General features: G+C 60.3%; 1 protein-coding gene across 1 annotated transcript; it reads right to left on the bottom strand.

Moving 5' to 3' along the window:
* Positions 1-8,203: 8,203 nt before the first annotated feature.
* On the bottom strand, positions 8,204-14,202 carry NRSN2 (neurensin 2). Its single transcript, XM_008256172.5, has 3 exons — positions 14,068-14,202; positions 11,428-11,622; positions 8,204-9,667 (listed from the first exon to the last, which is right to left on the bottom strand). The coding sequence occupies exons 2-3, from the start codon at positions 11,611-11,613 to the stop codon at positions 9,245-9,247; spliced, it is 609 nt and encodes a 202-aa protein (XP_008254394.2). The 5' UTR covers positions 11,614-11,622; positions 14,068-14,202; the 3' UTR covers positions 8,204-9,244.
* Between the last annotated feature and the right edge of the window lie 554 nt (positions 14,203-14,756).

The following is a 14,756-nucleotide window of genomic DNA, read 5'->3' as shown; positions in this document are numbered from 1 at the left end:
TGAAATGGGGGGAGTGGGGTCGGGTGGTGTCCAAGGTACAGGGTGTGGAGCAGTGGTGGGGGGCAGAGTCTCAGGCCTCGAGACCGAACGATGTACACGAATCATGCTGGGACGCATTTCTTCCCTTTCGTTTTCTTCCTGTTCCTCCAACTGCTCAGAGTCTCATCTAACATGTGCAGCATTTCAATGTCTCTGTCGTCGAGGACAGAGGAGCTCAGCTCAGAGCCTGCCGTGAGGAACGGGACCTGGCCAGAAACCAACAATCTTGTTTGCTTTCCAGTTGCGTGATGTTGCAGTCACCTCCTCCTCCTCCCAGCAGGCGCTGGCTCCGGGATGGGAGGCCCCCCCTTAGGCGAGCGTGCTGCGGCAGGTGCCTCCCACACCGCAGGGTCGGCATTGGAGACCCAGCGCTGTTCCCATTGATGCACACTCTGGGAGCCAGTGGTGACCCCTAGCATCGTGGGGGAGACCTGGACGGACTTCCCATAGCGGGCCATCTGGGGATGGACCGGCAGATGGGAAGTTTCTGTCTTGCTCTGTCTGTCTCTCTCACAAATAAATAAACCTTTTCTTAAAGAAAAAGAACTCAGGTTTTCTTTTTAAAAATGAGCCGACTGGGAGCCAGCGTTGTGGCACAGTGGATTAAGCCCTGACCTGTGATGCCAGCCCTGGCTATTGCTGCCAACTGGGGAGTGAACCAGAGCACAGAAGGGGTATGTGTATCTGTGTGTGTGTGTGTGATTCTTTCAAATAAATGAATGAATCTTTTTTTTTTTTTTTAAGAAAAATAAGCTGATTGAGAGAACACATCCTGGAGCTAGTACTACCAACAGGTACATGGATTTGGCCAATGAATTTGGGGAACACAGTGCGTGACTCGAGAGGTGCAGCTCTAGGCCCGTGGTCCTGTGGGGAGCCCTTAGCTGGGAGACAGGGCACCGCCCTTTCTCAGAGGCCAGCCAGAGGCTCTGTAGGGGCCAGGGTGGGGCCCCAGGAGGCCCCAGCAGGAGCCTGGGCAGAGGCTGGGTGAGGAACGTGAGTCCTGTGCCTGTGGGGAGGGCACGGCCCTGCGTGGGAGCCGCCTTGCATCTTCTCACGTCATCCTCAAACCTCGCCATGCGGCTGCTGTTTGCATCCCTGGAGACAGATGAGGAAAGCAGGGCTTGGAGAAGGGACGTCGCTGCCCGGGACCGAGGGCCGCGGGATTCTCCCTCTCCCTCGGTCTCTTTATTTTTTTTTTAATTAAAAAAAAATTTCTTTCTTTATTTGAAAGTCAGAGTTACACAAAGAGAGAAGGAGAGGCAGAGTGAGAGAGAGTCTTCCATTGGCTGGCTCACTCCTCAATTGGCCACAATGGCTGGAGCTGTGCCAATCCGAAGCCAGGAGCCAGGAGCTTCTTCTGGTCTCCCACGTGGGTACAGGGGCCCAAGGACTTGGGCCATCCTCTACTGCTTTCCCAGGCCATAGCAGAGAGCTGGATCAGAAGTGGAGCAGCCAGGACTCCGATTGGTGCCCATATGGGGTAGTGGCACTGCAGGCAGCAGCTTTACCCACTACACCATAGCACCAGCCCCTCTCTTTAAAGATTTACTATTTATCTGAAAGGCAGAGTGACAAAGAAAGGGGCAAAGACAGAGAGAGAGAGAGAGAGAGAGAGAGAGAGATCCATCCACTGGTTCACTCCCCGAATAGCGACAGTCAGGAGTCTGGAGCCCCATCCGGTTTCCCACAAGTGTGGCAGAGGACCAAGTGCTTGAGCCATTATTGGCTGCCTGCCAGTGCATTAGCAAGAAGCTGGATCAGAAGTGGAGCAGCTGGGATTCGAACTGAGACTCCAATATGGGTGCTGACATCTAGGGCTGCACCACAGTGCCCGCCCTCCCTGCTGGTTTCTTACCCACTGCCCTGTGCCAGCTGTCCTCTTTGGATGACACTGGACAGGTCGCTCAGCTGCTCTGAGACCCAGAGCAAATCTGTCCTCTTGATAGGGTGATTGAACTACACAAACACTCCCCAACACACATACACACCAACACACACACATACATATCAACACATACATATACTCCCCAACACACATACACACCAACACACACACACACACATCAACACACACACTCCCCAACACAGATACGCACACCCATAAGCACACACACATATACACCAACACACATACACACCAACACACACATAGACACCAACACATACATACACTCCCCAACACACATACACACAACACACACACATACACATCAACACACACTCCCCAACACACATATGCACCAACACATATATACACACCAACACACACATAAGAACACACATACACACCAACATACACATAGACACATGACACACACACTCCCCAACACAGATACACACACACCCATAAGCACATACACACATACACACCAGCACACACACATACGTGCACACTCCAGCACAGCCAAGGATGATGGGAGAGCTGACTCTGTACTTCCTGCTGGAATCTGTGCCCCACCCCCGCGAAAGCCTGGGGTGAGTGCAGCCCCGTGGGGCCGCGAGGCCCAGTGGTCCCCCGCTTCAGGAGTGCGGTGGAGAGGGACAGAAGGTTCTGGGGTGGGGAAGTCCCACTCCCTCCCTGGAAAGAGTCCTCTCCCTTCCTGTGGGAGTGCAGGCCTGTGCTGAGGGCAGAGGGAGCCGGCTGGCTCGGGCTCAGGGACAAAATCACTGGTGTGTCAGGGAGGGGGGAGGCGAGGGCAGCCCCACACTGCCTCACCCACCACCAGGCTGGGAGGAGGAGGGGGCCCCAGCTCCCTCCACCCCAAGGCTGACTCGTCTGCCCCCTCCCCCAGCCTCTGCCTTCCTGTCTCCTGCAGGTCCATCAGAGGCCAGGAAGACAAGGGGATTGTGTGTGTTCCACTCAGGCACTGCCCAGCCCTTCCCCTTCTGAGAAAAGCTGGAGGGGGTGGGGGAGGATGTGGAGCCCGTTGCATCAGAAAGCCTTGCGCAAGGTGCACAGAGCCCTGCCTGCAGCCCCTGCTCGCACGTGGCCCCTGGGGGCCTTGGGGAGGCTGCCAGGCCTGGCCCTCGGGAGTGACCTGGGGATGGTGAGGAGATGGAGGGGACTGGGATAGGTGCTGAGACGGCTGGAAGGAGCTCTCCGGGAATCCAGAGCCCACCCCAATCACAGAGTCCCCCCTGGAGAGAGACCAGGCCAGTGCCCGATCCTGACTGAGACCGATCCTGGGCTCTGCGCAGAGGCAGCCCTGCTGCCCGACCCAGGGCTCCCACCGCACTCTGACCTGAAACAGTGGACATAGCCTGAAACCCGGCCGCTGGCCGTGACCCTGGCCCTAACCTGAGCTCTGATTTGGTCACTGACTGGGCACCCACCCTGATCCATGACCTGGATTTCAATTCTAGACCTTGATCGAGTTACAAACCTAGAGACAGATTTGGCCTTGACCTCAGCCCCCAGACCAAGCTTGGCCCTCACCCCAGTCTTGGTCACAGACTTCCTGTCAAACCCCAGGGGCTGATGCGCAGCTTCCCACACCTGCCGCCCTCCTAGTTCTCCTCCATCCGGTCCGGTCCCCCACCCCCTGCCACTTCCCTGCAGGCTGATGGCCAAGGGGCTCTGCTGAACTTGGAGCTTTCTCCTGCTCAGCAGGGTGGGAGCCGCCACTGGGGACAGGCTGGGGCCGGTGCTGAGTCAAGGCAGGCGGAGAAGGGCCAGGCACTCTGAGGTCAGGGTCACGGGTGGGATGTGGCAAGGCTTTGCTCTGGAGATGTTGGCTGGCGCATGTGGCTGAGACAGGGAGGCAGAGGGCTCAGGTGAGCCCCCTGGAAATAAGAACTCCTAGGAGCTCAAGGCCTACATGATATGGGTTTGGTTTCCCATGCCCTGAAGATAGACAGAGCCCCCATCTGGATCAGGCCCCCACCAGTCCAGGGGCCAGTGCTGCCCTAGATTGCCCACCAGCTCACTACACTCTCCCTGAGTGTGCAGTCATACCTGAGCACGCTCACGACACGCCTGCCAGCCGCCATGACAGCAAACATGGGGCAGTAGCTGGGTTCCGGGAAACCTCCGCAGGAAAGCCCCTCATTAGCATGCACTTCCCCCGCTCCAGAGATTCAGGTAATGACACACACAGCCCAGCCCAGATCCCCCCCTCCCCCGCTGCACCCCATGCTCCTCCCCTCCCCCCCCCAGAGACCCAGGTATTGTCAAACCCAGCCCATTCTGGCGCCCCACCGCCGCTCCGCGCCCGTGTGATTTCATAAGGAAGTGTTTTAACTTTCTCTCGCTATCTGCTGCTTCCTACCTCCCTCCAATGCTTTCCTGAAGCCAAACCAAGGACCTGGTGCCGAGCAGCCCGTGCCTCCACGGCCATGGCCAGCGGGGACCTGTAAGAGAAGGCCACTCAGCGGGTCCATCCACACCCACGCACGGTTCCCTGTCTTGCTGCACCCGCTGCACTCTATCTTTTCCATCATGACGAGGATTCTGCTCGCATTTTTGCTTGTTTTAGCTTCCTCTCCATCCTTCCCTCTGCCCTCTCTTCGACAAGCCCACCCATCCATCCATCGCCTGTCTCTCTTTCCAGTATGGTTTAAAGCACACGCGTTCACACTACAGGTGTTTGCGGGTCCCTCCCACTTGCCAGACCTCGTTCTCACGCCAGGGAAACAGCGGGGAGAACCACAGGACTGCTGCTCACGTCGACTCCCGCAGTGGATAAACCACGGCGTGCGCTACAGGGCAACAGGTGCGGTGTCGGGAGTAGGGGCCCGGGCGCCCGTCTGCAGGGACGCCGCTCAGGCACAGAGTGCAGCTTAAGCTGAGGCTCCGAGGGGGCGTGCGTGGCTCGGTGGGCGGTGTTGGGGTGGCTGCAGAGTGGGTGTTTGCAGGTGAAACCTGAGATATGGAGCTTCAGGCCACCTGGCGCTTTGATGGCTTTTGAAAGGGCTTCTGGGAACCCCAGGACGTTGAAGCAGAGAAAGGGAGAGGGATGAGATCTGACTTACTTTTGAAAATAGGATCCTAAGGGCTGGGGCTGTGGCACAGCTCTGCTTCTGGGCCAGCTCCCTGCTAATGCCCTGGGAAAGCAGCAGAAGACGGCCCAGGTGCCTGGGGCCCTGCACCCACGTGGGAGCTCCCGGCTCCTGGCTTTGGGCTAGCCCGGCCCGCCATTGTGGCCATTTGAGGAGAGAACAGTGGATGGATGACTCCCCCTCCCTTTGAAAAAAAAAAAAATTGTGGAAGACCTGAACGCCTCCTTGCTGCCATCATTAATTTAATCACCCTTCACTTACTCATTCGTCTCTCCATCTGCCCCTCACCAGGGCCTCCAGGAGCCAGCAAAGATGTGGTCCTGTCTCCTCCTGCTCACACACCGTGCACCTGCGGAGTGCCCCCTGGCTGCCTCATCCCCGCAGTTCTGCCAGACCTGGCCTGGGACCCTGCCCAGGTGCACAGCCCGGTGCACACCCTGTCTTCCCCCTCCCTCCCCTCCCCAGCCCTGCCCTGGGGCAGATGCTTATGAAATCCTGTGAGTTCTTCCATCACCACAACCATTGTGGCCCAGAGCCCAGAGCTTGGCTCTGAGCCCTGTGCTCTGGGTCATGGTGAGGCTAGGACAGGAAGCTCACAGACCTGGTGACACCAACCCAGGCTGAGACTCAGAGCAAGGCCAAGATCACTAGTCCCCTCTCAGAGCATGCCTGCCAACAGACTCCCATGGGGATGCAGTATGGACAATGACACAACATGGCCAAGGTCACAGCCAAGGCCAAAGTGAGAAGCCAGACACAGCACCGCTGTTCAGGCACGGGCGCATCCGCACAGCAGTGAAGGTGGACATCTCCGCCCCCTATTAAAGGAGCAGGGCTTGAACCCCAGCGTTTTATGACAGTTGTGTGACTGGGCAAGCCACTTCACTTCTCTGAGCCACGCTGACTCAAACACAGTGGTGCTGAAACCACCCAGCAGCAGCGTACAAATATACAGCAAGTGCGGCAACACATCCACAGCCTCAGAACATACCTGCTGGTGTGCACACATGTGCGTCCAGGCATGTAACACGCTTACTCAAGAACCTGCATGAGTTGGCCAACTTACCTATGCACCCACCTGCCTGTGAAGTCACCGGGGGCAGGCTGCTTTTCTCCAAGCATGCACACCATCCCTGGAGTGCTGTTGCACAGGACTGTCTGAGCTCTGGCTGCGGGGAGGGATTGTGCTTCTTTTCTTTTCTTTTCTTTTCTTTTCTTTTCTTTTCTTTTCTTTTCTTTTTAAGATTTATTCATTTATTTGAAAGGCAGAGTTACAGAGAGCGTGTGCGCGAGAGAGACAGAGAATTGACTTACTTCCCAGATGGCTGCAGCAGCCATGGCACACACAGACACAGGCAAGCACCTGTGGACCCACTCAGAGCAACACAATCTCAGGGCCAGTGCTGTGGGTTCGGCCGCTGCCTGCAGTGCCGCCATCCCATATGGGCACCAGTCTGAGTCCCTGCTGCTCCACTTCCGATCCAGCTCCCCACTAATGGCTGGGAAAAGCAGTAGAAGATGGCCTGAGTATTTGGGGCCCTGCACCCATGTGGCAGTCTGGGAGGAAGTTCCTGGCCTGGCCCAGCCCTGGCCGATGCAGCCCTCTGGGGCATGAACCAACAGACAGAAAACCTCTCTGTGTCTCTCTCCACCCCAACTGTGCCTTTCAAATAAAGACAACGATTCCTTAAAAAAAAAAAAAAAACAAAACTACACCTTTGTGTGCTGTGCAGTCTCGGCCAGGCTGCTTAAGCCCTAAGGGCTCAGGTTCCTTTCCTGGGAATTGGGGTGCTGGTAACTTGAAAGAGCTGATCTGTGGGTGGCACCGAGCCCGGAGCCTGGTGCCGAGGGCCTTGGCTGCTGACGCCCCCCCATGCCATCCGCTCGCAGCACCTGCCCTCTCACGGTGAGCAGTGTGGTCCTGCTCCCTGGCCGCGTCTCTGGAGCCTGACCTGTGTGCTCCCCACTGAGTCTGGGCCTCAGACTTCTCTTTCTGAGGCTCGGGGGCACGGATGCGAGCTGCACACCGAGTTGAGCTCTTTAGGGCTTGAAAGCATCCTGAGACTGGCACCTTGTTGTCCCTACCTTAGAGACTGAAGTCCTGGGGGTCGAGAGGAAAGGAAGCTGCCCAGGCTCTCCCAGGGGCTGGAGCCCTGGTGGACTGACCCACCCACTGCCCACTCCCCTCCATGGACTCCATGCCCTCCCTGCCCCCCTCCCCGGAGTCCTGCTTCTCTCCCCCAGGAGCTCAGCTTCCGGACAGCATTGCACCTGCCGAGGCCCCAAGCCCCCTCATTTCTGGTCCAGGTGGCAGCATCCCTGCATTACCCTGGGCCCCTGAGAGGAGGGATGGGTGGTGATGGGGGGACGTGGGGCCAGTCCGGCCTGAGATAAACCCAGGAACTGGGCATGGTGGGAGTGGAGGGTACAGAGCAAGGGTGGTGGTGGTGGTTGAGGGTCAGCAAATTATCTGGAACCTTGTGGGCCACAGGGCGGGTTCTGGGTTTCGCTCTGAGCTGGGCAGGAGCCGTAGGAGGCTTCTGACCAGAGGAGGAACTTGCGACGACTTAAGTCCCAGCAGGATCCACGCGGCTGCTCTGTAGAGATCAGCTTTGGGGAGGGTATGCGCGTGGGGGCAGGGGTGCCAAAGGCTTAGTCCAGGAGAGCAGGGAGAAGCTGCGGCATCTCTGGTTGGAGGTGGGAGGTGGGAGGCTTCCAGCAGGGGCCAGCCTGGCCCAGGGGACAAGGAGAAGTGGCTGGGGTGGGGTCCAGGGTTTATCTCCAAGGCCGAGTTGACACTGGAGGACTCCGTGGGCGGAGCTGCCCTCTCTGAGCCAGCTGGCCCGGCAGGGGCCTGAGACAGCTGAGCTGAGACCCGGCAGAGCTAGAAACACTGCCTGGAGTTTAGGAGCCCACTGTGTCCAGTGCACTCCCTGCCACAGGTCACCAGGTGGCAGGAACGCAGGTCTGGAAGCCCTGGTAAGGCCCACAGGGGTTGGCTGAGCGATGGTCGCCCCTTCCACCGCTCACCTTCCCCCTGGGGTGGGGGCAGTGGGTTCTCAGGCGTGGACCCAGCAGGATAGCGCTGAGCTCCAGGTCATCGGCGGGGAGACTGCGTCGCTCCTCCCTCCCCAGGCCCCAGCCACAGGGGAGAAGGCAGGAGTCGGGGTCCACCCCAGCTGTTTATTGGAAGGGAAGGTGGGACGCAAAGGGTGCAGGATGGGGAGGCGGCGGGAGGCACAAGGGCCAGCGGGCCAGTGCTGAGGACTCAGCCGGCCCGAGTAAGGGGCGGGATCCGTGAGCTGTGTCGGAGCGCCCCCTGGTGGTAAAGGCAGGCGATGTGGCTTCCGGCCGAGGGTCAGAGCGCCCCTTTTGTCACCAGGGTAGGACTAGAAGTGGCGGTTTCCAAGGAGGCAGACAAAGACACCCCAATTCTCCTGCCCCCTGGTTCCTAGAGACCTATTCCGTCTGTGTCTCTGGGCCATGTCCCCCACCCCTTAGGTTCCCTGGGGATCAGGAAGGTGCAGGGCTCTCCTCTGGCCGTGAAACCACAGCTGACCCAAGAGGAGGCTGGGGTCGCACAGCACAGACGGCCTCGCACTGTGACCTGGGACACACAATCTCTCAGCCTTCCCCAGCCACTTCACCTGCAAACTGGGGTAGCCACTGCCCATCGCGGGTGGACCTGGGGTCAGAGGCACAGTGCAGGGAGTGCACGCAGTGTGAGGGGCCAAGGTTTGCACACCGACCTGGAGGGGGAGCTCAAGGGAGCTCGCTGGCCCACTCAGAGGCCCTGGGAGGATGACAGTGCCCGGTCCCTCCTCCATCCTGTCTGCCGAGCTCACACCCTGGGGAGAACCGGAAGGTCTCCGACTCTGGCCCACACCCATCCTGCTACAGGGGCAGGGACCGAGGGACCAAGAGGACAAGGGCCTGGCCCACCAAAGTCCCAGAGGGAGGAGCGGGGACAGGCTGGGGGCCGTGTGTTCTGCCCCGAAGGGCTGGGGCGGGAGAAGAGGGTGGGGAGACATGAAGGCTGGCAACTGGGCCGAGTCGATGCCCTGCCCCCAGGGGTTTGGGTCATCAGGGGTCTTAGGAGGCAGGGGCCCCGTTCACAGGGAGGCGTTGGGGAGACACAGAGAGAGAAGGGGTGGTGGGGAGGAGGGAGGGCTCTGGCGCCTCCTGGAGCTGCCATGCAGGCAGCTCACGAGTCCCGTGCGGGCTGGACGGTCTGCACAGGCTGCCCAAAGCTGCTGCCGGGGGCCGAGAGCCATGACCGGCCACTGGCGTCTCGGAAGACGGGGGACAGTGGCGGCGGCAGCTCGTCCCTGAAGACCTCCACGTGGCTGTCGGCTTCAGTGTCCACGGGCTCCGCCTTGGTGTCCTGGCTCAGCCAGCCTGTCATGGCCCAGAACAGGCAGATGGCCAGCAGGATGCCGGCTGCCACGCACAGCGCTGTGCCTGCCAGGCGGCAGGTGCCCAGGGCCTGGTTGTAGTCGGCCGCACGCTGATCCAATATGGGGGCCTCGCTGAAGGTGACACTCTCCAGCTTGGGGGGTACTGCGTAGCCCGTGGTCAGAGCAGCCACACCCAGCAGCAGAAGCAGGGTCCCCGAGGACAGGCTGATCTGGGGAGAGGCAGTCAGGGTCAGCGGGAGGCTCTGGGCCGAGGGATCATGTTGGATCCCAACTGCACCTGCGGGGAACCCCTTGAAACCACAGAACACACCTGCTAACCACCACGCTCTGTTTGAAGTCTCCAGGCTCCTTGATCCATTTCTTTCCCAGCTCCCCCCAGCAGTGGTTGCCTCTGGCCAGCCTTGAGCCCCCACCCACCCCGTCCCATCTTGTCCCCTTGACCTTCACACCCTCTGTCTCTCTGTGCATCCTCAGATCTCACTGCTGCGCGTGCCTCCTCAGCCAGGCTCCCCAGACTCCGCAGACTGGGTCAGGCCTCCTGCGCTGCCCTCCACAAAAACCCCGTGCCCATTCATTCCTGCGTGCCTGTCCCTTGCAGCATGATGGAGCATGGGTTGCAATTCCTGTGTGAGTGACGTCTGCATGTCCCAGAGGGCTGAGAGCCGCATGCGAGCATGCACAGTGCTTGCTGAGGCTTGTGTGCATGGCATGGTGCTGGCACACAGCACAGCACGAGTGGCTGCCTGCCGAATGACCACGTGAGCCGTGCCTAGGGGCTCCTTGAGGGCAGGGACCACGTCTCCACACCTAACTGTTCCCAAGAGCCCAGCGCACTGCCTGGCAATAAGAGGATGCTTACGGCGTTAATACCAACCTTCTCCTGAAAGACCTCCCTGATCACCCCTGTGCTGTGACCAAATGTCACTGTCCCTCCCTTTCTGCCCCCACACCATGCACCCTGGCCAGTCACACTCCCTGGCTGCTGTGACCTCAGCCGTCGGTTCTCTCCCATCTTCCCGCTGCCCTGGCGATGGCAACCCAGTGCAGCACCCAGCAATTCAGCAAGATGTAAGCGAAAGGAGCCCACTCCCTGCCCCGGGTCATGCGAATTAGATCGGGCTGGCCAGGACAGCTGGGGATGAAGCACTGTTTCCTGTAAATGGCAAACTAGATTTCTGGCTGTCCTGCACCCTTGGTCCCTCTAAATGGATTGTATAATCAGGCTGCAGAAAACCCACACAAGGACTTGCTGTGGGTCTGCTTGCAGTAGCAAGCAGAATCTAGGGATCAGGCTGGGAAGAGCTGACATCTGGACAGCACTGAGTCTCGACATCCATGAACATGGACTATCTCTCTATTGATATGCTTCATCTGTGCCTTTCATCAGAGTTCTGTAGCTTCCCAAATAGTGTGTAAATGTGTTAGACTTATACCTAGGCACTCCTTGTTTTGGTAGTCATGGACATCTCCATGTGTTTTTAGCTTCTGGCTATTCTGCATAGTCTCTTTAGGAAACACTGGAGGAGACCCTGGCTGCTCTTGATAGTCTGAAGGTCAGCAAGGTAGCAGCCACGAGGGGAACCTGGGGGAGACCCTGATGCCTCAGGCCATGACTGGGGGAGACCCTGATGCCTCAGGCCATGACTGGGGGAGACCCTGATGCCTCAGGCCATGACTGGGGGAGACCCTGATTCCTCCAGGGTACTAGGGTGGTGGCACCATGGGAAACCAGAGAACTAAGAGAAACTGTAAAGTCCTCAGTGTGATGGTTTAAAATGCTTGATCAAACTTTGCCTGAAGGCACCCTGCTTATGGTCTCATGTAGAAAATGAGCACAATTTCCCCTTTATTCACACCCACTTGAGTTGGGTGTGAATACTCCACCTGGCTCCACCCTCTGAGGCTCCCATTCAGCCCCACCTCCTCCATGAAACCCCAGGAATGCTGGGAGCCACTCCTCCGGCCTTACCTTCCAGCACAGGGAGGGCCAGGGTCGGCGGGGGCACAGCACTGGAGGCCCCTCTGGGTCGTCACTGAGAGCCGTACCTGCGCAGTCCTCATAGAACAGGTGCAGATAGGAGCGGACCCCCGAGCACCTGCCGTCCTCCACGCTGCTGCGATGGCTGCAGCCGCAGGGACGAGTGCAGCTCAGCATCGTAGATTCCTGGGAGGGGGCAGGGTGGGCCGGCGGAGGGCGCAGTCAGGGGCAGCTGCCCACGGGGCCGTCCCCCTGTCTCCAGTCACACTTGGACCAAGCCCCAGCTCTGAGTACTGGGCCCGGAGCCGGGCGGCGGCAGGTGTGGGCCCCGGAGCCTGGCTGTGCTGAGTGGACCCCCAGACCCACTGCTCCATGGCCAGGCCTCTCTGGGCCCCTGTTTCTCATCTGTAAAGCAGGGCTCATAATCCGATTACTGGAGCCTGTTAGGATTTTCATCCTGAACTTCCCAGGCCTGGGGCTGGAGTGAGAGACCCTTCCCCCCACCCCACCAGTCTCGCTCCTCTTTAGGGCCCAGCTGACACCTGGCTCCCAGGCTGCGAGCCCCCTAGAGGTCCCCCTTCAGGGCCGCCCTCTCGGAGGCCCAGGGAATTCGAGCCCCACAGGAGATGAAAGTTAGGGACCTCCAAGAGCAGAAGGTGCTTGTGTCTCCACACTCCAGACCCAGGCCAGGACGGAGCTGCTGCCCCCGCCTCCCCCACCATGGCCCCTCTGAGAGCTTCCACAAAACCACAGGCTTGGGGCTGGTGCCGTGGCGTGGCGTGTGGGACTGCCTCCTGCAGTGCCGGCATCCCATATGGGCGCCGGTTCAAGACCTGGCTACTCCACTTCCGATCCAGCTCTCTGCTGTGGCCTGGGAAAGCAATAGAAGATGGCTCAGGTCCTTGGGCCCCTGTACCCACGTGGGAGACCTGAAGGAAGCTCCTGGCTCCTGGCTTCAAACCGGCCCAGTTCAGGCCACTGTGGTTATTTTGGGAGTGAACCAGCAGATAGAAGACCTCTCTCTGTCTCTCCCTCTCCCTCTGTGACTCTGCCTTTCAAATGGGTAAATAAATTTTTAAAAACAAACAAAAAGCAAAAAACCAAAGGCTTGTTCTGGGGGGGGGATGCAGACTACCCACAACTCTCTCCTCCCATCAGCTGGGGCCCCCAAATCTCTGCCCAGAGACTCAAGGCACATGTGCACACCCCACAGGCACACGCACCTCACTGAGACACACACCCCACACGCCCCCAGAGACACAACCCCACAAACACACCCCCCACAGGCACACACACCCCACTGACACACACCCCACAGATACATCTCACACACACCCCACAAACACACCCCCCACACACCCCACAAACACACACTCCACTGACACACACCCCACAGAGACTCACACCCCAGAGGCTTGACTCACACCCCAGAGACACACGTACCCCACAGACGCACACACCCCAGAGAGACACACACCCCACAGAGACACACACCCCACTGAGATACAAACATGACACAGAGACACACACACCCCACAGACACACACCCCAGAGACACACACCTCTCCCCACAGAAACCCACCCCCAACAGAGGAACACCCACCCCGCCCCCGCACGCACACAGAGTTGGGTGCTGCCTGAGAGACGCAGCCCCGCAGCCCCAGCAGCCCCAGGACTGCGGTGGTAAAGCGGTCCATCCCTCAATCCTAGGAAGCAGACCGAAAGGAAAACGCATTTTCCAAGTCCCGCAGAAGGGGAGCAAGCCGAGGCCGAGGCCAGGGCGAGCGGAGGCAGCAGAGGGCGAGAGGTCTGGAGCAGGATCTACTGCGGTTTTGGCCCTCGTAGGAGGCTCTGGGAGAAGGGCGGGGGCAAGAGCGTCGGTCCCTGCGGATTAGGGACCCCAGGCAAGGGGGCAGAGGGACGGGCGGCCCGGGTCAGCTCCCACCGCGCACGCAGCTCGCCGGGACCCGCCGCAGGTGTGCAGCCCCGCAATCCGGCCGTGAGGGCGCAGGAAGGTGACCTTGGCGGGGCCTCCCCTCGGCTGCCTGCCCCCTTTAGGTCTGCAGGGAGGCGGGATGGGTGGGGGGCGCCGAGGATGCAGCGGGGTTGCCAGGGGAACCTGGGGAGGTGTCCCCCACCGGCGCCGGGAGGAACTTGGTGGGCAGAAGCGGGAGGAGGCCACTGCGGCGGCGGCGGAGGCGACAGGCGAAGCCTGCTGGACTCGGTGGTCGGCACTGACTGGCTGTTTACCTTCCAGACCCCAGACCCCAGACCCGCCCACTCCCGCGCCCCTTGCTGCCCAGGCTGCCTCCCCAGGCGGGGGGCGAGGGCAGTCGGACTGTCGTCCCCTGCTCGGCACATCTCTACTGCTACCTCTTTCTGACCTGACCCTGCGAGGCGAACCGTGTCCTTTCCCCTGGGGGAAACTGAGGCAGAGAGGGGGCGGAACGGCCCTTAAAGATCGAGTCCTTTGAAGTCTCCGCCCACCCTAAGGGGTGGAGCCGCAAGGGGCCTGGCGCTTTCCGGGACACCCCCCACCCCCGCACATCGCAGAGGTCCTGCCCTTAGCGGGACACCGCAGGGGGAAGAGGGGACCCTCAGATCCCCGAGGAGGGGGGCTGCTGAGCTCACCTCTCTTCCTGCGGTGTCCGCCAAGCGAGCGAGCGAGCAAGCGAGCGGGAGCCGGAGCTGAAGCCGAGCAAACGCGGGCTAGGTCCGCGCCTGCGCTGCAGTCCCGGGCGGGGGTGACACGGGGGCGGAGGGAGGAGGGGGCGCCGGCCCGCCCCGGGGGCTGGCTCTGCACACGGCGGCCCCTGCAGCTTCCTGAGCCCCTCGCCCTTTCCTGAGTTCCCTTCTCGCGCTGGGACCCCAGGCCTCTTGTGGAGACCCCAGCCCCTGCCTGGGCCCCACCCCAGCTCTCCTCGCTGAGCGTGTCTCCTCGCTACACCCTCGGTCCCCTCTCAGGGTCTCAAGCCCATCCTGGCATAGAAACCCCCACCCCAGCCCGCACTGAGCCCCACCTCTCTCCCCGGCCGCCTCCCAGGAGGCCCCTCCCGCTGGCAGGGAAGCCCCTTCCTTCTCCCTGGGGCCTTCTCCCCTTGCTAAGGATCTTCCCCCTAACCCTGAGGAGGGCTTGGGCTGGGGGGAGGTGTGGGGGACAAGCGACTCCCCCTTTGCTGATGGAGGCAGCGGAGGAGACAGCCTGCCCTGTGGTCTTGCAGGAGTAGAGCAGCGGTGCCCCGGGCAGTGTGCGGCCACCACTGTCTCCCCTAGAACCGGCCTCCACCAGGCAGCTGCCTCCACTGGAGGCCTGCTCTATG

This window comes from Oryctolagus cuniculus, chromosome 11, assembly GCF_051225735.1.
Source record: "Oryctolagus cuniculus isolate XC-2025 breed Fujian yellow rabbit chromosome 11, ASM5122573v1, whole genome shotgun sequence".
Lineage (NCBI taxonomy): Eukaryota > Metazoa > Chordata > Mammalia > Lagomorpha > Leporidae > Oryctolagus > Oryctolagus cuniculus.
This window is presented reverse-complemented; position numbering and strand designations above follow the sequence as displayed.